The sequence below is a fragment of the Mirounga angustirostris genome, unplaced genomic scaffold (genome assembly GCF_029215605.1).
Source record: "Mirounga angustirostris isolate CCGP_5_RB_7025 unplaced genomic scaffold, mMirAng1.0.hap1 SCAF_17, whole genome shotgun sequence".
Lineage (NCBI taxonomy): Eukaryota > Metazoa > Chordata > Mammalia > Carnivora > Phocidae > Mirounga > Mirounga angustirostris.
The window spans coordinates 31419785-31445930 of NW_026991725.1; the positions used below are offsets into that span (position 1 = coordinate 31419785).

Below are 26146 nucleotides of genomic sequence, written 5' to 3' on the forward strand. Positions count from 1 at the left end.
CTTTGAAGTTCAATGTGCAGTAAAAAGTTCATTAAAAAAGATGGGGAATCATGAAAATGAGGTTATGGAAATGTTAACAAAGGATCATTTCCTGCTTCCTGTACATTCCCCCCCCCCCTTTTTTTAAATGTATTTCTCTGAGGAATTTATGTCACCATTAAAACGATGGAAGAGTTAAAGGAAGGACAGGCCTGGGTCAGAAAGAGGGTGAGATTCCTGAGGAGATCTCTTGGCCAAGGCCCAGTCCGTTTTCTTCATTAAGAGCTTGGGAGTCTAAAGGGAGACTTTACGCCAGGAAAAAAGAAAAAAAAAAGGGACAAATCTAGAATTCTCGGGACTAACGGTTGGAACCCAGCAGTTTTCACAGGGATGACTCCAAATGGATGGCAGCAGCCTGGTGTCATTGGAAGGTCTGCAACAGGGTCAAGAACCCTTGGAATCGCTGGATTCCAGCCTCCGGGCAGGGACTGGTGCCCCTTACCCACTTGAAGAAGAAGAGAGAGACATGGAGAGAGATGGGAAGCAGGGGACAGAGAAGAGAAGGTCAAGAGAAAGGGAGGGACATGGGATAGGGTGGCAGAGGGTCACTAAAGCTGCCTTGTGGCTTGCCAGTCATGACCTTCTAATGCGAGCAGAGGTCAAGTTTCAAGCCTCGAGGGGTGTTAAACGCTAAAAGCAGATCAGTCCCTGGCATGGCCTTAAGGGAGTGCTCTTTCCTGGCCTGGCCACAGCCAGGCATTTAGCCTAGAGGGAAGGCTCTTGGGAGCTCTGCATTCTGACTTGACCGTGGCCAAATGGACATTCTGGGGGACTTTGCTAAGGCCAGGCTCCTCTCTCCAAACTACCTGGCCTCCTGGAAGGCTCCTGGTTCTCATATTAAAGGAAGGGCAGCCACAGGTGATGATCCCTGGTAAATACACTGTCACTTCTCTAATGGCCAAATGGGACAGCACCTTTATTTCTTGGCATTCACACACCCAGAGATGCTGGGGTAACACACTCTGGGAACCAAAGCTAAAGAAACAGTTCTCCTTGGGGGAAGGTCTCCTGGTTTTCATGGACCCTCCATGCTTGGGCAGTGGGCATTGCCCAGACATAATGCACGCCCAGCCCCGGCAGCCTTGCTGACCTCTTTTTTTGGGGGGGCAAATATCCCTAGAGACCCACTTGCTTCTATGACCATTAATGACCACTTAATTACTACTCCTGTTTAATAGTAAGCAATTATGCAACGATCGCTTACTTTTCGGCCCGAAGGCCACCGTGCGTACACTTACACAGAATCCGTGCCACATCTGCGTCCTGGCGATGACCGCACCATAGCCTCCCCACGTGACCACGAAGACCTCAACAGATTGCACATGTAATCGCCAGCGCTGCAAGGTTTGGGGAAGTGCGGCCGGAAGGGGCGGGTCAGAGCCAGACTCACCCTCTCCCTTGCAACTCGGTTGTAGTTGAGCCTCATGAGTTCTGCAAACCTCTGCTCGTAGAGGTGAAGCAGCAGCACCAGGTACAAGCCTGAATTCATCAGCTCATTCTGTGCCTAAATATGGAAAGGAGACTTTTAAGTTCATCTATAAAATATTCATGATCTAAATCATGGGGCGGAGGGAGAAAAAAGAATAGAGGAAAGAACCACCCACGAAAAATAAAGAAATCACGGGGTGGAGGGTAGTAACAAGACACCAGGGCAAGGCCTGTCCTTGGGGATCAGAGAACAGAGCAAGAGGGGATTCAGCGTAGAGGCTGGGCGGCTGTTCTGGAATTCTTTACTACTGAATGGAGGATGCCCTGGGAGGGCTCCACGCTTCAGGCTCAATCCCATGCTGTGAACATTTATGGGGCAGTTATATGTCAAAGCCTTGAGCTGGGTGTTGTGGGGAACGTGGGGCAAAAGGTCTCCGTGACCTGCTGGGAGCCCATCATCTGACATGGGAGAACCTTGTTCAGAAACAGTTCCAGTTCCAGCTGGATGTGCCTGCTACAGTGGAGGTGCACAGGGGGAGAGAGACGGGTTTACTAGGACATGGGGAAGGCCTCTCGATGGTCCTTAAAGGACGGGAGGGCCTTCGGTTGGCCCTGAGGGTTGGTGAGGTCGGACGGAGGCACTGAACGCCAGCAAAGGCCTGGGGGCGGAGAGAGCAGAGCACGTGCTGGGCAACATTCCCTACTCACGAGTGTGGCTGGAGTATTTGGGGAAGGTGTTTGTTCTGGATTGAAAACATTTTCTTGGTATGAGCTGGGGAGATGGGAAGGTGGGAACCCATCAGGCAGCACTGGGAGTTTGGATGTCATCCTGTGTGCAGCTCCTGGCCTCTGAGCAGAGGAGTAAACACAACGGGATGTGTGTCTTAGGAAGGCAAACGTTTCTGTGGGAGAACTGGGAACACAGATGCCACAGCGCAGTTTTATTTCCCTAGATCCCTCGTTTGTCCAGAGAAAAGGCCCCAGGCCTTAGGTCTGTATGTTTCTCTCTCTATAATTGGGCTTAATGATGGTCTCACCTGAGGCTCCCGCCCTGGCTGGTCTATTATTTAACTTCCAGACAGTGAGTGTGCGCCCGGCAGAGTCCCAGATGGACTGTGAACCTCAGGGCCTTGGCTCATCTCTTCCTCTTTTGGTCAGTTGGCTTGTTTTGTGCTTCTGTTTTGATTGTCCCCCTCCCACTGTTCACAGGCTGTGTCCACAGCTTTTCCAGTTTTCACGATGTCCCCTCCTTGCAGAAGCCTTCCTGATGAACCTCCTTTGTTCCAATCATTCCTTTACTCCCGGATTACCAATCCTTGCTTTTATACACTGCATCTTGCCCCGGTTAATGTTTTTGCTTTTTCTCGGTGGGTGGGTTGTGTTTTATTTTTCCTCGCTGGTGCTCGGAGCATAGGGAGGTGCCCAGGGAGGATCAGACTGTTCTGGCTGATGACAGCTCCTCGGTCCTCAGCTCCTTGGAGCAACTTCTGCTGCACAGCCTCACCCTGGGGACCCTTCCTAGACCTTCAGTAAATTAGGGGCCATTAGGAATGACTCCTCCCCCTCTGCTGCTTTGTCTCCCCACTTGGCCTCCTGTCAAATCCCCATGGGTGGGGGGTTGCGGGTGGGCCAGCCGGTGCTCAGGAAGCCCCCAGCAGAGGACATGGCCCTCTGCCTCACCCTGGGGAGAGGCCGGAAGTGTGACCGTTTCCTGGGATAACTGAAGCTCAGACCTGACACAGGGACCACCTCTGTGCCTTTCCCTTCCTTCCGGGCCCATCTCCTTGTCCCCGTTCCATCCAGGGCAGCTCAGGAAGCTGACCCAGGACACACCTCTTCCAGGACGAAACAGTTGCCAGAAAATGTGCCCAAATTGAGCAAGGATCGATGCGTTCTTCCTTCTGAGTCCGGTCCAAGTCTGGATTTTGCCCACTGGCCCCAAGGTCACGGCTCAAGGCCCCTCCGCTCTCCTTACAGACCTGTCTTGAAAGGCTCCCGTCGACTGTCCTTAGCAGTCAGCCTCCTATTTTTAGACTTGGGTCATGTTTTCTGTGCTCTTCTGACCTTGGCCTAGAGCAGGCAGAGAGGAAGTTGCTTGTTTTCACTTTTTTCTCATCGCCCCCTCCCTCCCCACAGAGTCTGCACCTCCTTTGCAGCCTGTCTTAGAAGCTACCGCCCCTGGGAAGCCTTCCTAACCCACCCCTCAGCTGCTCCCCACACACCAAGCCTTGTCCCTTGTTTGCTTTTCTCGGGGGGCTCCGGGGGCGCTGGCGTGGCCTCTCGCGAGCTGCCACTGATTTGCTCTCCAGCACTCTCTTCACCAGGAGGCCTTTATGCTCAGAGACACTCTGATGCATAATGGCAAATCAATCAGCTAGAAAATGGCTTGGAACTATCAGGTTTGTCAAAGCATTCAGGGAAATCATTTACTTTTTATGACTCAATAAGGCCCGGAGGCATGCAGATGGGAAAATATCCACTAATGTTTTCTGCAGATAATTTGAAAAGTCACTTCTAGCAGATTGTGTCTCTTCTCGGGTCTGTGGGAGGGAACCTGTCACGCGGCGCCATAAATCTCACTGGCCGGCCTCCTTGACGTGCGCCCTTTGCAGGGCTTGTGATGCTCCACAGAGGGGCCAGGCTGACCAATCAGAGGCTGCATTTGCTAGTGAACCCAGAGTCGTCTCATGCTCCGAGCCACAAGCGGGAGGGACCTGTTCTCAGAGAGAGTTCCAGGGCATGTGTTTGGCAAGGGCAAAATGAGCGAGGCTTTGGCGCATTATTCTGTGGAGCTGCGCCTCACCCTCCCTCCCCACCCCATGTCACCCCATGACACCCCATGTGCAGTGTAGACAGGGGAGGGGGCAGGGCGCAGGCTTCAAAGGGAGGGGGCTTGTGAAGCCACTGACAAGAACCCTAGAGCACTCAGGCTGCCTGCCAGATGTTTTTCTTTCTTTTCTCTTGCCACCCCCCCCACCCCTTCGTTTTGTTTAATATTCATTTTGGCCAAGAGATTTACTACCTATGGAAATTCTCAATATAATCCACTCAAAGCAGCAGACAGCCTGGCTGAATGTTCTATCAAGTCTTCAAACGTGTTCAAGAGATGCTCCCGGGTGTGAGGGTGATTAGGTGGCTGCGTGTGTCCAAGGACATCTGTCCGTGGCTGAGATGGAGGAAAGCCAGGCCTGTGCCTTAGAGTAATGACAGCCAGAGGCCCGCTGAGACCCTCCTCTGCTGACAGAAGCACATCTCCATCACGCAGTGGGCGTGGGCCCCCAGGATGGGCAGCCTGGGGCTGTCAAGTGCCAAGACTTTGGGCAGAGTTTTCACTGTGCATGGCCAAAGTGACTCCATTTATAAAAAGGGAGAAGTCACCGCCATCCTGCCTGTTTCCCCAGTGTGTTAGAGCAAAATGAGCTAATTCAAGGGGACAGGGTATTTTGCAAGACAAAAATATCCTGTAAGAGGCAAGAATGAAAGATAGGACTCAGGACAAGGACCCCATGGGCCTTGTTGGCGCCTGTGTTCCTCGTGCCTAGCCCAGCACCTGCTAGATAGTGTGTGCTCAATAAATATACGTACAGATGAAAGAATGACAAAAAATGTATAGTTTTGGACCAGACAGTGGCCCATTCAGTCAGGACTTCTGACGCTGGTGACTCCCAATTTGAATATGCACCAGAATTAGAGAAAGGGCCTTTGAAAACATAGCTGCTGGGCACCACCTCTCCCCCTCCCCCAGATTCTGATTCAGGGGGTCTGGGGGTGGGGCAGAGAATGTGTGTTTCTAACACGTCCCCAAGGGATGCTGATGCTGCTAGTCTGGGGACCACCATGGTTGAGAACTACTGCTCTGAGCCAAGGATCAACAATCCGTAGCCGATCAGCTGAATCTGGCCAGAGGATGTGCTCTGGTTGGCAGGCAGGAAGGAAAGGATGGATGAACACGACTTCTTCAGCTGGGGAGAGCCCTCTCCGTTTTGCCTCCGTTGCGACCACTCTGTTGTGATGACACTTGGCGGGATTCCGACCATTTGCGACCTGCCTGGCCTCTGAGGCATTTGAGTGTACAATCTGTGATCTTGCCTGTTCTTCCGCCTGCTCCCTCTGGGCCCATTTTGGAGTTTGGAACGTTACTTTGAGCAATTCCAGGAGTTCTTCCTTGCAACCAAAAACTGAGTGCCCCAACCAGAATCAAGGATGAGGCCACTTCCTGGGTAAGGAGCCTGCACCCAGGACGACTCCTTCCTGGGCAGCACTCACAGGGGGGACGGATGCCTGTGGGGCTTAATTTTTTAGGCCTCTTTAAGTCAGGAGGGAGGGAGGGTTGAGTGGCCACCGGCCCCGACAGGCCTATGATTGGGCCACCAGGTCCTGGGGCCTCATGGGGCCACTCGGCTGCACACAGCCTGTCAGAGCTCCTCATCTAGCCTCTAGAAGCCTAGTAACAAGCCTTGACACTGTGGGGCCTACAGAAACCAGCCAGTGTCTGAGAGATGGGGGGTAATCAGACTCCGATGCCCTGTAAGGGCCCACGGGCAGCAAGCACACTTCCCCTACTCAGGTGCATCGAACCAAACCAGGGAAACTCTCTGGTCTGAGCCCCTCCACACCCCCAAAGCCATTGACAATGCTACTAATTCTTGCTCCATGGTTTAGAGCAGTGATCCCCAAAGGCACGTGGATAGCTCACTCCTCTTTTTCCTTCCTGCTCTTAAATGTCTCTTCCTCAGGGAAGCCTTCTCTGGTCCTGAAAGTGGGTCCGATCTCTTTGTGGCTGCACGTCGTCCCTTGTTGTGATCCTCCCACACTGGGGGTACCCTCACTACGCTTCTCCCATCAGAAGGAAGTGACTGTGTTGATCTTGGGCACCGAGGTAACTCCAGCACAGGATCTGATTTACAATAGGCACTTTTATGTGTATTTTGCCACACTTCAAAAAAAAAAATGGTACCTGGCTCCATCCTAGATCAATTCATTCAGAATCTCTGGGGCCTGGCCTGGGCATGAGTATTTTAATAGAAAAAAAAAAAGACAGGCAGCTAAATGTTAATTTTAATTATAACAGATTTTTATGTGTTTGTGATTTTTATACTTGAAGAAAAGCAAAAACAAACCAACCAACCTAAATGAGAAAAATGCATAAGAGAATAAATTAGTGAGTTAGCAAGTTAGTTGAGGTTAGGTGAGACCCAGGCTGAACTGAAGTCAGTTCTAGACTTCTGGTTTTGTCCCTTTCTTTGAAAATGTCTATTTTGGGCACCAGCTACCCAGCTTCTCAACAAAAGAAACTGTTTGCCAGGAGCGTTGGCTAAGATGGCCCAGAGGACCAAGGTTTGGGAGTCGGGAAGGACCTGGCCCTCAGAAGCCCAGGTAGACACATCAACTCCAAGGCCAAGCCAAGGGGCTTCCTCAGCTGGGGACGAGCCGAGGATGGATTACCTCATCCCTGTCTTTGTGTTAAACAACAGTTACTAATGCCATGGTCCATGGAGAGTTTCTGAACTTGTCTAAATCTTGCTTCCCTACTGTCTCAAGTTTAACCCCGACTGTTAGCAAACAGACTCTAGTAAATTCACAACGGGCCATCGGAGCGGTCAGGACCGCTGTGAAAGGGTGAGCCCTCCACTGTTTTCCATCGGCACGTAAATAGTGCACGTTGGTTCTTGGGACTATTGTCCTCTCACCAGGCTGGGCCTGTCAATCTCGTTTCTACCCATGATTATAATGAAGGGCATTTTCAAAAGGCTTTGATGGCCTGTCAGGTTCTTGCTGAAACTAATTTAAACTCTATTCTGCTTCCATGTAGAGTAATTACCGTGCTGGATATTTTCCACTTCCCCTCCAGATCCACTTTCCACCCTGCCCTGTGGCCTAGAGGCTGATCTCAATGGATCGCATTAACTAGGCCCCCTTGTTCTCTGGCTTCTCATTGGGTTTGACCAATGGGAGGTGCTGGTGGGAGACCAGAGGGTGGGAGGAGAGAGCGGCTGGGGTAATGACTCTCCTTGTTCTCTCTCTGCTGGGCAGTGGGCGTGATAAGGGCTGCTTTCCTCTCCTGAAGGTTAGAGGCTGTTGGAGACTCTCTCCTATAACTACAGGTCTCCCGATCCTGGTGACTGCCCCCAGCCCTTGTCACTGCAGGCCTAGGAACTGTCACAGTGCCCGACCGAGGATGCTTCATCACACCTTGTTGGCTTCTTTTCCTGCCCACGTCTGGCCTTCCTTCAGCTCTCCTCACTCACCCCCTTTGAGAGTGCCACCATCTCTCCTGCCTAGATTCTGGCTGCAAGGTTCCTTTCATGGTTCTTGTTCGAATGTGCAGCTGCAGGAAGCAGTGACGCCAAGGTTATTGGTCCGACCCCAGCGTGGGCTGGGTGGCTTTCTTCAGTGATGGACCCTAGCCCGGTCCTGGTGCACTTAGCTTCCTCCTTTGAGTCCAGAGAGGTTGAGCATCTCTGGGGCCATCACATGGCGATTCCCATTCCCTGAGCATCTTTCTCTCCACAGGCACTGGATTAGAGGATGTACTCAAGTTTTTTCCTGCATCCCATCCCAGGAGGAATGATCTCCTTCCTTCAGACGACAGAATGGAGGTCCAAAGAGTTTGTGTGGTTTCCCTGAGGTCACACAGCAACTTTGGGGAAGGGAACAAGATTTGGGTTCACACTGTAGTCAAAGCTGGTGTGCTTTGTGGTGGGGTACGCTGCCTCTGGCTAGAGGAGTGCAAACATTTTAGTACCACTGGAAAAATGTACCGTTAGTGAGTCGAGTCTGCAAATACCATTGGTAAAGCCAACAGTGCACAGTGGTAGCAGCTTCACAGAGGGTGAACCAGGCAGAGGTGCTTGGAACCAACAGGAGTCTTCACTAGCTAAGGCACTCCCCCGGGCTGGACCATGCTCGTGATGTCTGCAGACCGTTCTGGTAGTATTCCACATAACCTGGCCTTGTCTGGACGTGTCGTCCTCAGGAAGTCCTACAGGCTCCATTTCCTGAAATAGTCTCTGAGGTGACCACATGGAAGCTGCCTGCCCCCCGGCTGGCGCCCTGACTTCAGGTGCCGAAACGGCCTGCTTCCTTTCACTAGTGGGACCCCAGAAGCACCTCACTTTCTCATCTCCGTGCCCGGGGGCGGTGACCGAGTGACTCAGGACCCTTGGGCCTCAAAATGGATGGAGTCAAAATACAATTTATTTCTCAGGAAATTCTTTCTTCCTTTCTTTTCCCCTCCCTCTCTTCCTCCTTTCCACCTCCTGACGCCCGATCTCTTCAATGCTGGTGTGGCATTATGTCCAATCTAGCGCACTTCTTGTTTGCACTGTTCGGGTCTTTCATGCTCATCAGTAGCTTATTCTTTTGTCCAGCAGCTTTCGGATTTTCAAAAGGTAACTAAACAATTGCCTGGACTCACGCACAGCATTTTGACTCAGCTGTGCTTTAGGTCTGGACACAGGCTAATGATCTGAAAGCCAAAGTGACTCCCCTTAAGAATGACATTTGATTGACTGGTTGATTGATTGGTTCCACACCCAGCGTGGAGCCCAGTGTGGGGCTTGAACTCATGACTCTGAGATCAAGACTTGAGCTGAGATCAAGAGTTAGATGCTTAACTAACGGAGCCACCCAGGCGCCCAACACACCACATCTTGAGTGGAAGCAGCTACTTTTTCAATAGCTACATGTGGCCTGTGGCTTCCATATTGGGCAGTGCAGTTCTAAATAAAGGATTGTTTTCCCGAGAACTGAACAATTAACTATTATCCTGAACATGAATCACCTGTCCCCCTAGGGTTAACTAACTTTTTCACAGCATTAGAATTGTAATCCAGGGGCACCTGGGTGGCTCTGTCAGTTAAGCACCTGCCTTCAGCTCAGGTCGTGATGCCAAGGTCCTGGGATCGAGCCCCACATTGGGCTCCACGCTGCTTGTGCTCTCTCTCTCTCAAATAAATAAAGTCTTAAAAAAAAAAAAAAGAATTACAATCCAAATGCTCCAGGAGAATTAATTCACAGGTACTAAAAAGCACACACTAGGTGCTTATAACCTGTTTATTAACTTTGAGTAAAGCAGTTTCTTTTATTTTTTATAGACTTTTTTTTTATTTGTTTGAGAGAGAGAGAATGAGAGAGAGAGCACATAAGAGGGCTACCCCTACCGGTCAGAGGGAGAAGCAGACTCCCCGCTGAGCAGGGAGCCCCATGCGGGACTCGATCCCGGGACTCCAGGATGATGACCTGAGCCAAAGGCAGTCGCCCAACAAACTGAGCCACCCAAGTGCCCCAAGCAGTTTCTTATTACCCTAGAGTTACTTGATATATAATTTGGGAACCATTTCCTCCAAGACCCTGATTTTTTTTTTTTTTTTTTTTTTTGCCTTGTTGCTATTAAACTTCTATTACTTCAGCAAACTTGGGTGTGGAGCTTGCCAGACTATTCCTATTTCTGTGTCCAGTCAGTTTCTGTGGCTTCCTACTTTTGTTCCTGACCATAGCGGGAGTGGGTGGCAAAAACTTTTGAATCCCGCCCCCCATGCATCAGCATGGTCTGACTTAGTAGCACACCTTCTTGGAGAAGTGAGCTTAGGGGACGCTCCCAGCCTCATCCCTTGCACCGGCCTTCTACACTCCTCTTATCAGAGAAACCTTTCTTCCCGCCGTGCTTTCTAACTGACTTTGCTGCGGAGGCAGAGTGGTGTGAGCGTCTCTTACCCGGGATTGCTGGTGCTTCTGGTAGAAGTCGGTCACGTTCAAATCATCCAGATCGACCAGAAGGCCTTGCTTACACATCTCACAGGTCTTCACAGCGCCTAGATCCGCTCCTTAAATTAAAGAATTCTTTGTTACAAATAACCCTGGGTCTTTATGTGTTGACACTCTGTATCTCTTCGTGTTGACATTTTGGGAGTGAACTCATGTGTATTATGAATTCTGAGTTTCAGTGACCCCTTTTTTTTTTTTTTTAAAGTCAGCCATCTTCTGTAGAAAAGGGCCTTGAATTTGAGATCTGGAAAATTTCCTTCATAATCGTTTCCATTATTATGCAAGCTTCATATAAGTGAAATTCCCATGACTTTTAAATAACAGGTCTTGCTTTCTGTTTAAATATAAATGTACTGGTTCATAAAATTGGAATTGCTACATAGAAGCTGAGAGTCTGTAACACAGGTGTTTGCCAAAAAGAGTGAATATTGGCTGGTGGTGGTGGTGGTGTTATTGTCGTTTTTCTGACAGACCAAACATAGGTCCAAGCAAATGAGTAGATGGGGACCAAACTGATGGCAGAAGCTGTTCTCAGTCCGTGGTTCCAAAATCTGCCTTTACCCTCACCCAGGTGACGTCCCACCTGAGAAAGTGAGGGGGCCGGGGGCCACGTATGGGGACTAAGCACAAGCAGTACCTGAGACCAAGCTCAGCTTCATCTGGGAAAAGAAACTTGAGAAGCTTTCCTTTGTGGCAGTGGCTTTCTTTCCTTCCTTCTTTCTTTTTTTGTTTTTGTTTTAAACGTGCATGCTAGATCAGCACTTTTGCTCCGCTTATCCTAGTCCCCAAAGCAAAACTGGAAGATGCAGGACCTGCATCTGTGTTGACCATGCTGTGTTCACATCTGGGTGAATGCTGTGTCGAAGCAAACATTGTGCTCTACGTCTTTCCCCCTCGCCTGGGTGGCTGCATTTTTGCTAATGATGTGCCGGTGTTTATTTTATGCATTAGCAAAATAGAGGACTGATTAGTTATCTGCATTTATTTGGTAAAGATAGGGTTTGTGCAGTTTTAGACCCCAGTTCTACTTTGCCTCAAGGGGACATAAATAGTAAATAATAGAGAACTTCAAAAGAGAAGGATAAACAATAATCCCATGTCTGCATTTTGTTTGCTTGATTTTTTTTTCTTTTTTAACACTGTTCTGTAATACTTTAGGCTTCTGAGTGTCCCTTGGGTCTTCCGATTTCTACTGAAATTGGCGTTTACAAGCATTTAGCAGGCTTCTGTTACACATTTCATGAGTGATTTTTTTCCTGCGCTAAATGTTTAATTGGTCCAAATTTGTAGTAAGATAAGACATTGCACAGCAGTCACTAGCAGCCGAGATCCCCTTGTTACCTCCCTGTCTGAAGGACTGAGTAGCCAGCTCACTATGGGGAGATGTGTTTAAGCAGCTTGGGTGGTGGGCCTAGGTTTCTCCTGCTTGGGAAGATGCTCAGGAGGAGACAGTTAGTCTGATGGTCCCACTGTCCATTCCTCTTTCTCTCGAGGGGGCGTGGCCACACCCTGTGGGGACAGGATGAGGCTCTTAGGTGTCCCCCCCTCCCCCCTGCCTGGAAGAAGGATAACCAAGGAGGAGAACATGGAAGAGGAGAGAAAGAGGATCCTGGCTGTGGGGTAAAAGGTTTTCAGGGACACAGTGGCTATTTGTCATTGAGTTCTTGCATTGCTTTTCCCTGTTCTTTTTATTCAAGTTGTCCTCTTTCCCCAAAATCAAGTTTTAAAGAAATCCCCTGTTCTCTGCCAAGAAAACGCCAGCTGACCTACCCATGTGGCTGTATTTAGGTTATAGCCTCCCCGGGGAGTTGAGAAGGGACTTCACACTCAGTTATAAGATCTGCAAAAGACAGAGCTGACAAAGCCAGCACATGGAGATCTCTTTATCTAATATGGTTCTAGAAAATGAGATCAGTGCTCTTTTCCTGCCCCTACTGCAAAATTGCAGCTTTGCTCGGTTTCTTAGGTGACACCCTCCTTCTCCCACAGATAAAAGGAAGCAGAACCATTTTTCCCAGGTGTCCATTAGCGGGCATGGCTTGCTGTGTGTTTGCTGAGGTTCAACCACGGACCTATTTTAGTTTCTTTCCTCCTGGGAGGGAAACTTAGCATCTCTGCTCAGGCTTGGGCGGGGTAGGATTCAAGAGCAGATTCCAGGATTCTTCTCTCCGACTTGGAAAAACAAATTCATGTCCCTCCCATCATTTAAAGGCAGCATTTAGTCTGGCTGCTGTCCGTGGGGCTGTGAACGAGAGCCCTGGGCTCGGGGGCCACGGCTCTCCCGGCGACTGCTCCCTGAGGAGAGGGAGCTGCCCTCAAGGCTCTGAGTCCCACACTGCAGCATCCCACTAATTATATGGGAGGCACGCTTGCGGCTCTTCCTTCCCCACCTACCTGATGTTATTTTCACTTTCAGCCACTTTTTCAGGCACTCCTGATGAACAAATCGCAGGCTTCCCACACAGCCGCAAGGCTCCAGGAGGGGGTTGGTTGGGGAACCCCCGGCTATCTGACAGATTCGACACAGATCTCCCTCCTCCTCCTCCGAGTCCTCCTCCAGGAGACTAAATGGAAAACAAGCCCTGGTGACCAGGGGTCTGCACAGTTTCTACAAACTACAACTACTAACACCACTTCCCAGGACGTTAAAGGGGGAGGGCTGCCTGGGCTTCCCCATGGCTCCTTCCGACCCTACTGAAAATTCTTCCAGGTGACTGATAGTAAGTGCACGGAGCCTTGTATCCAGCTCCTTGGCAGTTCCTGACACATGTGAGCCGACCACAAGAACCAGCCCTGCCACCAGAAATCTAGAGGAAACCATGGAAAAGGCTGGGAGCCCCACTCTTGTGGAAGGTAGTGGTATGCCGTGTTGGTGAGTGTGGGGGATCTGGGGGCAGGGGGCCTGGGTCTGAGGCTTGCCTCTGAAACTTGTGAGTTTGATGACACTGGACAAGTTATTTCGGCTTCTCAGGTCTCTGTTTCCTCATGCATAAAGCCATGTGATGATAATACCACCAGTACGTAGCTGACAGGGTTGTGAGCAGACTGGATGCCATGATGGCGGGGCAATTGTTCTGCAGACTATAAAGTACATCTGGTGTCTGGTGAAGTATTTGCACACACAGATCACTCAACAGATGTTGGTCGGGATGATGATGAACCAATGAACCTGGACATGAACTCACCAATAGCACAACACTTGGCCAACAAATTATGCCAACGTTCCAGAATGTAAGCTGCTAGAATCTGATGCAAATGGAATTATGAAAATGGAAGCAAATATGTTTGTATCTAATAAAGGATGAGTGAAAACTAGCCGGTTGATGTTCATGTAGGGAGGCTCTAAGAAGCCTAAGACCTATTCTTTAGGATCCTCATGGACTGGGGACTGTCTGGGCAAGGAAAGGAAACCGGCTAGGGACTAAAATCAAAGAAAAGGAAGAAAGGGCATTCCTCTGGAGAGAGACGTATGTGCTCAGTTTTTTCAGAGACCTTCCTCCCCAGGAAAGGGAAGTCAATGAAAAGGAAGAGAATTATAGTGTTCCATGATGGGCATAAACAAAAGAAGAGATATACCATATTATTCAAAGACTCAGTATCTCCAAGATGTCAGTTCTCCCCAGAAATAATTTATAGATGCAATGCAGTTTCAATGAAAATCCCAACAAGCTGATTCTGAAATGTATATAGTCAAGGACTTTTAAGGAACAAAATGGGGAAGGAGGCTTTGTGCCATCGGCTACTGAAACTTATAAAAGCTACAGACATTAAGATGCTGTGGTAATGGATTAGGAAAAAAAACCAGGCCAGAATAGACAGCTCTGAAACAGACTCAGACATTTATAGTTATGTTATATGACAGACATGGCTCTTCAGTTTAGCAGGGAAAGATTTTGCGATAGTTGGGAGTTCATCAAGCATACCTCACACCACATATTAAACCTCACTTCACATTTAAGTCCAAAACCCATTTCACATTAAGTCCTAAGTGTGCAGAGTAAAACTATAGAGATTTTAGAAGAAAATAGGAAGCATCTCATAATGACCCTAGGTTACAAAAGGACTTCTTCATCAAGAAAAGAAGATACAAATCACAATCCATAAAGAAGATACATGTGACTTCATTAATATTAAGAATTTATTTTTAAAAAATATTTATTTGACAGAGAGAGACATAGCGAGAGCAGGAACACAAGCAGGGAGAGTGGGAGAGGGAGAAGCAGGCTTCCCGCGGAGCAGGGAGCCCGATGTGGGGCTGGATCCCAGCACCGGGGGATCATGACCTGAGCCGAAGGCAGACGCTCAATGATTGAGCCACCTAGGCACCCCTAAAATTAAGAATTTATTTTCATTAAAAGATATCAAGAAAGAGGAAAGACAAACTACAAATTGGGAAAAGATATTCCCAACACATAGCTGTTAAGGGATTAGATCAGTGGCCAGAATGTATAAGGGACTCCTGAAATAAAAGAGAAATATTCTAAAGGAAAAATGGGCACAAGATATAAACAAGTGTTTTACAGAAGAGGAAACACAAATGGTCATTTGGCATTTAAAAGAGCACATAAAATGCTTAGCCTCATTAACAGTCAATGAAATTAAATGTAAATCAAAGCCACACTATCATTTTATTCCCATCAGAGAGGCAAAATTTTGAAAAGCCAATCAATGTAGGGCGCCTGGGTGGCTCAGTCGGTTAAGCGTCTGCCTTCGGCTCAGGTCATGATCCCACATCGGGCTCCCTGCTCTGTGGGGAGCCTGCTTCTCCCTCTCCCACTCCCCCTGCTTATGTTCCCTCTCTTGCTGTCAAATAAATAAATAAAATCTTTAAAAAAAAAAAAAAAGAAAGAAAAGCCAATCAATGTAAGTGCTGGCAAGGATGTACAACCGTATACATTCCTAGTAAGACAGTAAACGGTCATTATTTAGCATGGTGGAATGTGCACTAACCTCTAGCTCAGCAATTCCACCCCTAGATAAATATCCCAGAGAACTCTTCCCATGTGCACCAGGACACATTTGCAAGAACATTTATGCTGCCCTGTCTGCAGAAAACAGTAGAGAACCCCATGCCCATCAACAGGAAAATGGCCAAATTGTAGTATATTCATATAACAGACTACTTTGTAGTCATGAAAGTGAACAAAGTAAAGCCAAAAATATCAATAAGGTTAGCCTCTCGCTAACGATGCTAGGGGAAAAAGCAAGTCACAGAGGAATAGATATTCCATTTCTACAGAGTTTAGAAATAATGGTAACATTTCTACAGAATTAAAAAATGTGCACAATATATTGTTTATATATATATATATTCCTATGGGAAAACCAGAAAGCAAAAAACTTCCAAAAACAACAAAATTAAAAGCAAAGGAGGGGCACCTGGATGGCTCAGTTGGAAGAGCAGGCGACTCTTAATCTTGGGGTTGTGAGTTCGAGCCCCATGTTGGGTGTAGAGATTACTTAAATAAAACATTTTTAAAAATTGAAAGCAAAACAATGATAAATGCAATGCAAGAATGGTTTCCTGGGGGCAGAAGGGGTTGGGAGGGCGTAGATGAGGGAGGAAGATGAGATAGGGTGGGTGAGGGGTTCAAGAGCTCCAGTAAAGTTCTATTAGCTGGAAAGTAGGCACAGGGATATTTGGGTTTTGTTTTATTTCAAATTCCCTAATTATTTGTATGCATTAAAGTAACTAACCAAGGGGAAATTTTTAAAGAGTATAAGTGGCATTGAGAAATGGCTTTGAAATATTAAAATGAGGCATATTATAAAATATGAGCCAATGTGTACTAAAAATCACATTTATATGCAAAGATAAAAGACTGGGAAGCAAAGTTTTTTGTAGTGCTTATCTCTGGATTGTAGGATTACAGGTGATTTTTCTTTGAAGTTTATATTTTTCCTATTTCCTAAAATGAACATTTTTAAGATAATAAAAGCATAAGGTTTACTATATACAGAAAAAAAGAGGGTGTCTGATAAAGTACAAAACATAGCTGTTTAATGCATTGCCACATCGAGATGTGGATGCACTTTTAAAAGAAATCATTTTTAGCCCAAAGGCATCGCTTTGGGATGGTGGAAAGTCCAGACTCCCGACAAGTGGGTCTGAAGGTGTATTTCTTGGTAGGTGTAGATGGGTGCATGTGAGGCCTTTTGGCCCTTAACCATGGGTCAGTGTGCTGGTAGCTTGTGTAATATGGAAAAGAAAAGGTCCCGCCAACAGGAAAATTACTCATTCCTGCAGTTGGATAAAAGACCTAGAGGAGTAGTCGGGGTGCATCCTGTGTCCTGTCTTATCCTCCTGCACTCTCATTCACTGCCATGGAATTTTCCCACTCGCAAATGAATACCAGTTGGATAATTAATGGCCCAAATGAGCCGTACCAACATACACAAAGGAGGCTTGCATTCAAAGAATCCATTTCCAGATCAGTAAGCCAACATTAGGGTGTGGTAACACCTGTCATAAAGGAAACGGTCGAATCCGGACATGGTGTCTAATGATGGCTTTAAAAAGTATCAAATTTCATAGTTGTGAAATATCCCCAATCATCTTACAAGACAGTAAAGAACAAAGAAAAGGGCAATTCACACAAAAGATCTTATTTCTCTCCCATGCATGAGAAACACACAGGAAATGGAAACAGTGGTTACCCCAGCACTGCTCTGCAGAGAACCCAGGTAACCATGGTAACTGGTTGGGACTGGCCTTTTGGTTGGAAAGATTCAAATTCTAGAGCTGTTGGTTGGATTTGCACAAAGTTCCATGAGAGAGAGCTGGTGAACTTCAAGTGAGGAGTGGTTCACTCTCTGGGGAGATAGCAACCTTTTCGTAAAAATCCTGGTTCTTAATTGCTGGTAAGAAGAGCTAGCCCCTGTGAATTGTGCAAGACTGTTGAATCTCAGATCTGTACCTCTGAAACAAATAATGCAATATATGTTAAGAAAAAAAAAAAGAAGAAGAAGAAGGTAGCAGGAGGGGAAGAATGAAGGGGGGGAATCGGAGGGGTAGACGAACCATGAGAGATGATGGACTCTGAAAAACAAACAGGGTTCTAGAGGGGAGGAGGGTGGGAGGATGGGTTAGCCTGGTGATGGGTATTGAGGAGGGCACGTTCTGCATGGAGCAGTGGGTGTTATGCACAAACAATGAATCATGGAACACTACATCTAAAACTAATGATGCAATGTATGGGGATTAACATAAGAATAAAAAATTTTAAAAAAAGAAAATGCCTTTAGGGTGCCTGGGTGGCTCAGTTGGTTAAGCGACTACCTTTGGCTTAGGTCATGATCCTGGAGTCCTGGGATCGAGTCCCACATCCGGCTCCCTGTTCAGCGAGAGGTCTACTTCTCCCTCTGACCCTCTTCCCTCCCGTGCTCTCTGTCTCTCATTCTCTCTCTCTCAAATAAATAAATAAAATCTTAAAAAAAAAAAAGAAGAGCTAGCCCTACGTAGCAGTCCAAACCCCCTCATGTCTAGCAAACTTGCCTTCCTTAAAGTTATGGTATTCAAGGAAAAAAACACTTTGAGAAGACTGAAGAGACTGAACTGGAACACCAAACTTTTCCTCATAGATACATATATTTTAAGAGCAACAAAATAGACAATTCCCTCGATATAAGCAATTATTAAAATGCCAAAGAAAGGCCTATCTATGATTTAAAATTCCCATGACATGGGGCGCCTGGGTGGCTCAGATGGTTAAGCATCTGCCTTTGGCTCGGGTCATGATCTCAGGGTCCTGGGATCGAGCCCCACATCGGGCTCCCTGCTTGGCGGGGAGCCTGCTTCTCCCTCTCCCTCTACTGTTCCCCCTGCTTGTGCTCTCTCACTCTGTCAAATAAATAAATAAATAAATCTTAAAAAAAAAATAAAATAAAATTCCCATGACACTCTAATGAAGATACTGCTTATTTCTACCTGGGGAGCATGGAATAAAAAAAGTATACACATCTAATTATGAAAATTCCTCACCTTTCTTGTAATTTCTTGAGTTTGTCGGGGTCTGCCTTTATCTTAGTGGCTTCCTTTTCATCCAGGAAAGCAGAGACTGCCGGTCTGTTTCCATTATCATTTTGATTTGGGAAATCAGAAACTGCAAAGAAAGTAAAAGGTATGTTTTCTTGCAGGGACCCAGGCACATGCAAATGGCCTTGTAAGTTCATTCTTGATGGAGAGGAGCTGGAAGACTCCACCAAGGACAAGTTGCTTTGAGGATGGAGTAAGAGGTCTTCTGTGTATAATGGAGCCCCCTGTGATGGGCTTGTTAAAGTAACATCTTCTGCTCCCCTGACATCAAATTCATGTGCACTGTTTACTGGAAAATAACTATGGTTTTCAGCACTGACATATGGATTCCTATTTCTAATGGGGGACAGTGGTTGACGAACATTAAACCTTGAGTTTCCCTCTGAGTCTGCACCGTGAACGAAGGTAGACGACATTGACAAATCTACTGGAATATCCTCTCTCATAGCAGAATGCATTAATGATCCAGGAGTGTTATAAGATGAATTCACTGGTGATCTTGGAGACGTTGGCCTACTAGAAAGAAAACGGTCAAGAGAACTACTAGAACTGTTTAAATAGGCGTGCCAATCTCTTTCGTAATCGCGGGTACCAGGCCTATCTTCCATTGAAGTACAATCTCTAAATCCATTTTCAGCATTGAGGTCACCATCTAGACTAGTGTCGGATTTTGTGTCCCATGAAGGAAAGGTGCCATCCTCATGTTCACTGTTACCACTGTCATTGTCTTTAGGAGACCCCCCGTCAGGTGGCTCGGGGTCTTGAAACTCCCTTGGCCCAACAGGAGGTGGCTCTATCACTGGCACCATTGTATTGCTTATTCTTAATGAGCCATGACTGGACTCATTTCTTCTTACAGAATTAGCTCTGCAATTTTCGGGATTTTCTTCAAAATTTTTATTTTTGGCCTGAGAGACTGATATCCCAAGAAATCGACTTCTCTTATGATTGGGAGGAGAACGAGGCGGGTGCATACCAGCCAATAAAATTTCTTCCTCTACTAGGGTCTCTTCTTCAGTGTCATCACCTTCTCCTCCAGGGTTTAATGACAAAATGGAATAAAAATCTTCGTCTCTGAACCTAAATGGTGCCCTTCTTGGTCCTCCCGTGGTGGTGGTTTGGAGTGATGGCCCCAAGGACTCACTCAACACTTGAGGGCTGTTTGTTTCTTGGAAGGCCTGACATAGGCCTGGATGTGGCTCATTCTGGGAAAGAGCACTTGGGTCTCCTTTTTTGGCTCTCTCAGGGGTATTCTCAGTCATGGTCATTAGCTGTGAGGATGAAACTAAGCTGCTTCTCTCTCGAGTTGGCCTCTTCGGCTTAGTGTCACGTGCACACATTGGGCCCTCTTGTTGAACTACTGGATCTGCATGGAGAAAAGACAAGTTTATCATTCTCCTATAGGTGCTCATGGATGAAAGACTTCTAACACCAAGAGGGAGAGTCCCTCAAGGCAACAAAGAAGCCTAGAGAAGAAAATATGCATGGTTAAAATGGCTGGAGGTACAAAAGGAGGACAGTAGAGTTAGTTTCATTTTACTACTTCTTGGATTCTCCTTTTGTACATTTGTGGAGCTCAGGCTGGTTCTGGGGAGACGGGGTGACCCTGAGGATACAAGTCTTTTCTGCAGAAGCTTTGGGAAGACTGTCCAGTCCAGGTCAGCCAGGGCTGATAATGGGTAAATCTCTCAAATGGTGGTTTTCGTTCCAGTATTTATGGAGAAGGAAAACCAGACCTCTACAAAAACCAGCAGTGCCCCCTCATCTGGATTCATTCAGCATACATTTATGACACTCCTGCTTCACACGCAGCTTTACAAAATCTTAAGGAGAGTATAATCTACCTTGGCAGATCGGCGGAAAGGCTCTAGAAGCTGGTGTCCAGTTACCCTGATGATTTTGGTTACATTTACTGCTTAGTGCAATAAAAATTATAACTCTCATGAGATCATTACCTTCTCTTTGTCACTAGCCCCCCAGTCGATCTGTAACCTCTGGCTATGATAGACTTCTTCCCCCCTACCTCCTGATTCTAAAGTATGAAGAGATGTACAGAGAGGAGGAGGCAAAGTGCCCAAATGGGTAGGAATTTCTAGCGGTGAAATCACATGGTCAAAACTTACCTTATAAAAATAACAAATAAGCACTACTTACTGAGGGCTTATACTGAACAGGCCAGGAACCATACTAACGGTATTACGTACACCCAGTTGGGCCTCACAACCCTAGGAAACAGGTACCACGATCACACCACACTGGAACTGAGGGCACCAAGGCTTAGGGAGGTCCCATCAGTTACCCAAGATCGTATTGCTAGTAAGTGATGGGGCGATCATTCGAACTCAAGCCTGCTACAGGTTGTGTCCCCTTAAGAAACTGGCTGGCCTTCCCATTTCCTCGCGAAAATGAGAATCTGTCTAATCCATTGTGATGTTGTGTGTGCTGCTCGGGGTTTTTTTTACCCTTGCAATGTGGATAGGACCCTGAAAGTACTTCTCTGATCCCATTTCCCTTTCTTGTTCCTTCCTGCCCTGTCCCCCTTGTGCTGTCCTGCAGGATCTAATGAGGTGCTGCTGTCCTTATTGTTCAGTTTCTGAAGACACTCACCGCATAGAGGGCACGGGACTCCGAGGGTTCAGGAAGGCCTATGTGGGTACTAGCTCACGCAAGGATTTGATTTGCAAATCCTCAGAGCATCTGGCCCAGCCAAGGGCCAAGTCAATACTGACTCACTTTAATGGAGGGCCTCGCGGGGAGCACCAGTTTCTAACGTCCTAATACTCTGTAAGCCTCTTTTATTGTTAACTGCATGGGACACTCAGCGACTACGCGGTGTGCATTTTTACTCATCAGCTCTTCCAGAAATCAGTTAAGCTCTACTCTCAGGCCCCTCGTGGGATTTAGAACCCCCAGTAAGGGATGTATCAGCAATTCCAGGAAGCTCTGAGCATCTGGCGGTGTGCGTATAGGAGTGGAGCTGGCTTGGATCACGTTCTGAGGGACACATGCTTCTATGTGACCAACTGAATTCTCCTGATAATTTTTTTTGCGGGGGAGGGGCGGAGGGAAGCGATAACAGGAGATTTGGAAATGCAGGCTCTGGTTGATTACTTTTCATTTTGAATTTGATGAAGGGCCTCGGAGATTAGCTAACCAGCGCTGGAACCTGAATGTTCTGGTCTGTCCCTGAAGACATCGCTGCCCCTCTGCCCTGAGCCAATTTAATTTGGGCGTCAAGACACCTACACAAAGTCAGCAGCTAGGGCAGCTTCTGAAACACGGGACTGGACGCTCAACAGGAACCACGGGCGTTCAGAAGCCAGTGTCGCTGCGGGGCGGCTCCTGTGGGTCCCAGTGCACCGCAGGGAGCGCATCTTCACTCTTCTTTGTCACCACCACTGCCTTCCTCTTTAAGGGTTCAATCGGCCTTCCTGGCGTGTTTCCCCTAAAGGTGGCAGACTGCACCATTCTATATTTATGCTATTTTAACCCGATTTCTTACGTCTATCAGAGAGGGAGCAGATTTCATAGCTCTAGGGCTGGGACTAAACACCCCCTTTGGTATGCCGGGATGTGCTGTTCATAGACCGGGCCCTACAGATTCTGCCGAATGCCTCTTGGGCCCCGTGTGGACTTCAGCTCAGAAGGGAGGGCCTCCCACATCCGGGAATTCAACTAGGTGTGACCGAATGTATAGAGGCAACAAGATGAAGCCAGAAAAAGCATCTATCTACCCTCAGGCTATGTCTTTGGCCTAGACTTCTTCATGTGCTTGACCAACCAGTAGTTTTCCTACATTCCAACAGCCATAGACCTTTAACATTTTCCTCTGGTTATACAAGTAGTCGCTATTCATTTGGAGAAAATTTGGAGCTTTCAGAAGAAGATGAAAAAGAAGGAAAAAATCCAAAACTCAGATGGCTGTTGCTTATTTTCTGGAATTCAGAGGTGGGTTGCCAACTCAAGACCCCCGGGCTATTTTCATCCTGCGGTAGTACTTTGGCTCAGCCTTTGCACTCTGAGGCAACCACCTGCAGGGGGAGGCTGTATGTTCTGGTTTACCTCAGTCCCCACAGCCTTGGATATGTGTTTCTCCTGCCATATCTGCCTGTTCCCTGAAGGCATTTGAATTTACAACTCCGAGCTCTCTAGACATACTTTTTCAAAAAAACCCAAAATTGGAATATTTGGGTACATACAACATTATGTCCTGCTTTCTTTCCCTAAACTTTTTATTGTGACCATGATCTCCTGCCATAAATTCGATTATTCTTTAAGAACAGGATATTAAGGGGGCTCCTGGGTGGCTCAGTCGTTAAGCGTCTGCCTTCGGCTCAGGTCATGATCCCGGGGTCCTGGGATCGAGCCCTGCACCGGGCTCCCTGCTCAGCGGGAAGCCTGCTTCTCCCTCTCCCACTCCCCCTGCTTGTGTTCCCTCTCTCGCTGTCTTTCTCTCTGTGTCAAATAAATAAATAAAAATAAATAAAATCTTAAAAAAGAACAGGATATTAAGTACATTACATAAATGTATCATAATTTAACTCTTCTCCTATTCCTGGGTATGTAAGTTGTTTCATGGTTTTTGCTGTCACAAATTACCCCATGATAAATGTCCTTGCTCATACATCTTTGACTATGTGTCTCGTTAGAACAGATTTGTGGGCACGGAATTGCTACGTCAAAAGAGATGACCCTTCTAAAGACTTTTCACACATGTTGCCAAATTCCAGTTTGTACCAAATTACCCTACAGGTAGGATATGAAGGCATCTCTCATAGCTGTGTCACCAGCAAGTGCTTGGCATAGAACCTGACACAACCAGTGCCCAGGAAATGCTACTCATTTCACTACCAGTATTGAGTATTATTTTAAAAACCTTAGCCAATTTGGGAGGCCAAATAGATCTCGTGCAAATTTACATGTATTACTTAGATTCAACTTGTTTTGTTTTGTTTTTTTCAAATGTTTATTTGCTACCTGCATTCTTCTGGGAAATTGCCTGCTATGCTTCTTCCCATTTTTCTGTTAGGTATTCGTGTTTTTCTTATTGATTTGTAAGAGCTTTCTATATATTACTTCTTTGTCACATTTGCTTCAAATCTCTCCCTGATACAATTCAAGCATCTGGCTCCTATTCTAATTTACGCAAACCACTTTAGAATGTGAGAGAAAGAATTGGAGACTAGTGAGGAAAAAATTGGGGGAAGACAAGGAGTCCTTATCCTTATATAAGAAAAAAACTGAGTATATACCAGAAAATTAGGACAAATTCTCAGTGAATGTCAGGATAACAGAAAATGTCTTCTGGGAACAGGCGGAGGATTATATGAGCCTCATGGGTTCGGGAACGTTCCAGGCATGGGGAACCTCACCTTTCAGATAATATTCAGGGGCTTACTAGGGCCACTGGGGAGGTGGCAGGAGAGAAACTAACAATAGTTTGTACCCACTAGAGCTAGGTGCTCATCAATGTATTATTTCCTTTAGTTATTATAGCAATGCAGAGAGGTAGATTTTATTATCTTGATTTTTAGACAAGGGAACCATAACCCAGAATGTCTACATGACCAGCCCAGGCTCCAAGGCTGGGAGAAAGAAGACTTGGGAGGAATTAGAAGGGAGGTCTGCTCTTCTCAACAGGAGGCGTTAGATCACTAGAAGCCTGTGACATCTGATCGCTGTAGATTCACATATGCTCTCATTGCCTCTAATCCAAGCCATCCAAGCCACTACCATGTTCTATATTTACAGGTGTCCACCAAAGCATAGATCACATGTTAAAATAAAGCCTACAGCATTCATTGGGTGGTGAGGAAGTGGGATGCTCAGTGGTTTCTCCAAGGGGAAGACTAGGTCCATGGCAAGGTTGGCTGTCAAGTGTCACTTTCTTTGGAGTCCCATGGAGGCTCCTTGGGTCCTATTCCTTCTGCCACCACAGGGGAGGGTAACGTGGTCAGTGGAGCAGCATGGCTTGGGCCTTTGGATGCTCAGGACTGAAAGAGGAGGTATCCACCAAACCAGTGTTTGGAAATAAAGCATATATTTATTTTGATGTTATTTCTTACACACCGAGATCTTGACACCCTGGGTTGGAGGCGAGAAGATCCCTGTGGGACGTGAGCAGTCTGCCACCCACAGACACCCATCCACCCACCCCTCCTGGGCCAGGTGAGATATCCCCAGAGTTGCACACTGCTTCTCCACCCCTCGTTCACCACCCTGATCCCACCACCTGCCACCCAGATGCCCTCTCCAGAAGCCAAATTGCTGGCCTCCATTCAAAACCATGCACAATCACACTTAATAGAATAAATGGGAGGAAAAAGAAAAAACTCTCCGCCTGCCCTACCTTTTCCTGCTAGCCTCTTTCAGAGAAGGAACTAGATCCAATGGTTTGTTTTCTTTTCTTTTTTTTTTAAAGATTTATTTATTTATTTGAGAGAGCGAGAATGAGAGAGAGAGAGAGAGTACATAAGAGGGGGGAGGGTTAGAGGGAGAAGCAGGCTCCTCACCAAGCAGGGAGCCCGATGCGGGACTCGATCCCGGGACTCCAGGATCATGACCTGAGCCGAAGGCAGTCGCTCAACCAACTGAGCCACCCAGGCGCCCCCCAATGGTTTGTTTTCAAAACCTTTTAAGCATTTCATTTTAAGGTACACTCTCCTCCACATAAAAGCACAAGTGTCTAAAAACCATACAGAATTCACCGGGTAACAGCGCAAGTCAGTTCTCTCCGAGAACCAAGATGCATGAGCCACGAGTCCTTACCTGGTCCCCTGAGGGCCTGCGCCTTCAGTCTGCTTCTGTCCCCCGGCACTCTTGGGCTCTGCGTTTCTGGGCTGACTGTCAGCCTCCCCAGGTTTGGCCTCCTCTTCCTTGATAAAATCTGTGGTGCCTGGGCTGCTGAAAGGTGCAAAAGCTTTTCAATAATAATAATTATTTTTTTTACAGGGAAACAGCTTCTGCATAAAGAATACTCAAAGGGCCCAGCAGTGGGGAAGGCAGTTAAGAGACTGGGCCCAGGTGGTCAGAGAAGAGGTGGATCTGGAACCTGGTTCTGGGACCTTGGAGCTGTGTGAGCTTGGGCAGATCACTTCACCTCTTAAAGCCTCAGTTTCCCTACCTGTTAAATGAAAATAATACCTACTTTGCAAGGTTGTTATCACCATGAATGAGCATGTGCGACACCTGCAATGCAGAGTCTATAAGGGGTGTGTCCTTTTGCTAAGAAGTGTCTAGCTTCCAGTTCATAGATGTTGGGATGGACATATTGGTAACACTGTCAAAACCTGCAGTTGGGACATACAAAGGCCCTCTCCCCAACTGCTCTTCCAAGGTTGAATCACAGCCTATTTTGTTCTTGCCTATCCTCAGATGGTTTCTTAGTAGCTCACATGGCCTTCCAAAAGGTTCCAGGCATCTGGGCTATCAAGTATACCTGTTTTCTTGGTTATGTGTTACCCACCACTGTGCCAGGATGATAAACTCACAGGAAGACGGTAGCTGGAATGCTAACATGGATTGAGTTCCCAATGAATTTTTTTTTAAATTCCCATTTTGAACTGGGTCGCTAATTGGGTTGAATAATCTCACATTTCTTCCGTGTGTGTATGAAGCATCAGCGCCTGTGGAGTTTGGGGCAAGAGTTCCAGTATTTTCCACCCCCCTCTTTAAACCCAAGTTCTTGGGTTTAAAAGGCAGTTAGATTGTGAATATCTGAACTAAATCTTCCAAGAGAATTTGCCCAGCTCATCCCCTCTTGGACAGTTCAGATATTTTACAAATAACCATGGCCAGCAGGCAACGTGGGTAAAACTGGGAAGGTCCTTGAGTTGTGTGTGAGAGAGCAGCCATTCTTGGCCCATGAAGACAACTGGA

General features: G+C 47.0%; 1 protein-coding gene across 1 annotated transcript in view; it reads right to left on the reverse strand.

Moving 5' to 3' along the window:
- The window catches only part of MARCHF10 (membrane associated ring-CH-type finger 10), an 85365-nt gene that overhangs the window by 5698 nt on the left and 53521 nt on the right, over nucleotides 1-26146 (reverse strand). Inside the window, exons 6-11 of the mRNA XM_054511160.2 lie at nucleotides 25037-25176; nucleotides 18215-19634; nucleotides 12628-12797; nucleotides 10183-10292; nucleotides 1430-1543; nucleotides 1244-1376 (exon numbers count right to left, since the gene is read on the reverse strand). Of these exons, the coding sequence (XP_054367135.2) occupies nucleotides 1244-1376; nucleotides 1430-1543; nucleotides 10183-10292; nucleotides 12628-12797; nucleotides 18215-19634; nucleotides 25037-25176 (2087 nt within the window). The remainder of the gene's footprint in view (nucleotides 1-1243; nucleotides 1377-1429; nucleotides 1544-10182; nucleotides 10293-12627; nucleotides 12798-18214; nucleotides 19635-25036; nucleotides 25177-26146) is intronic.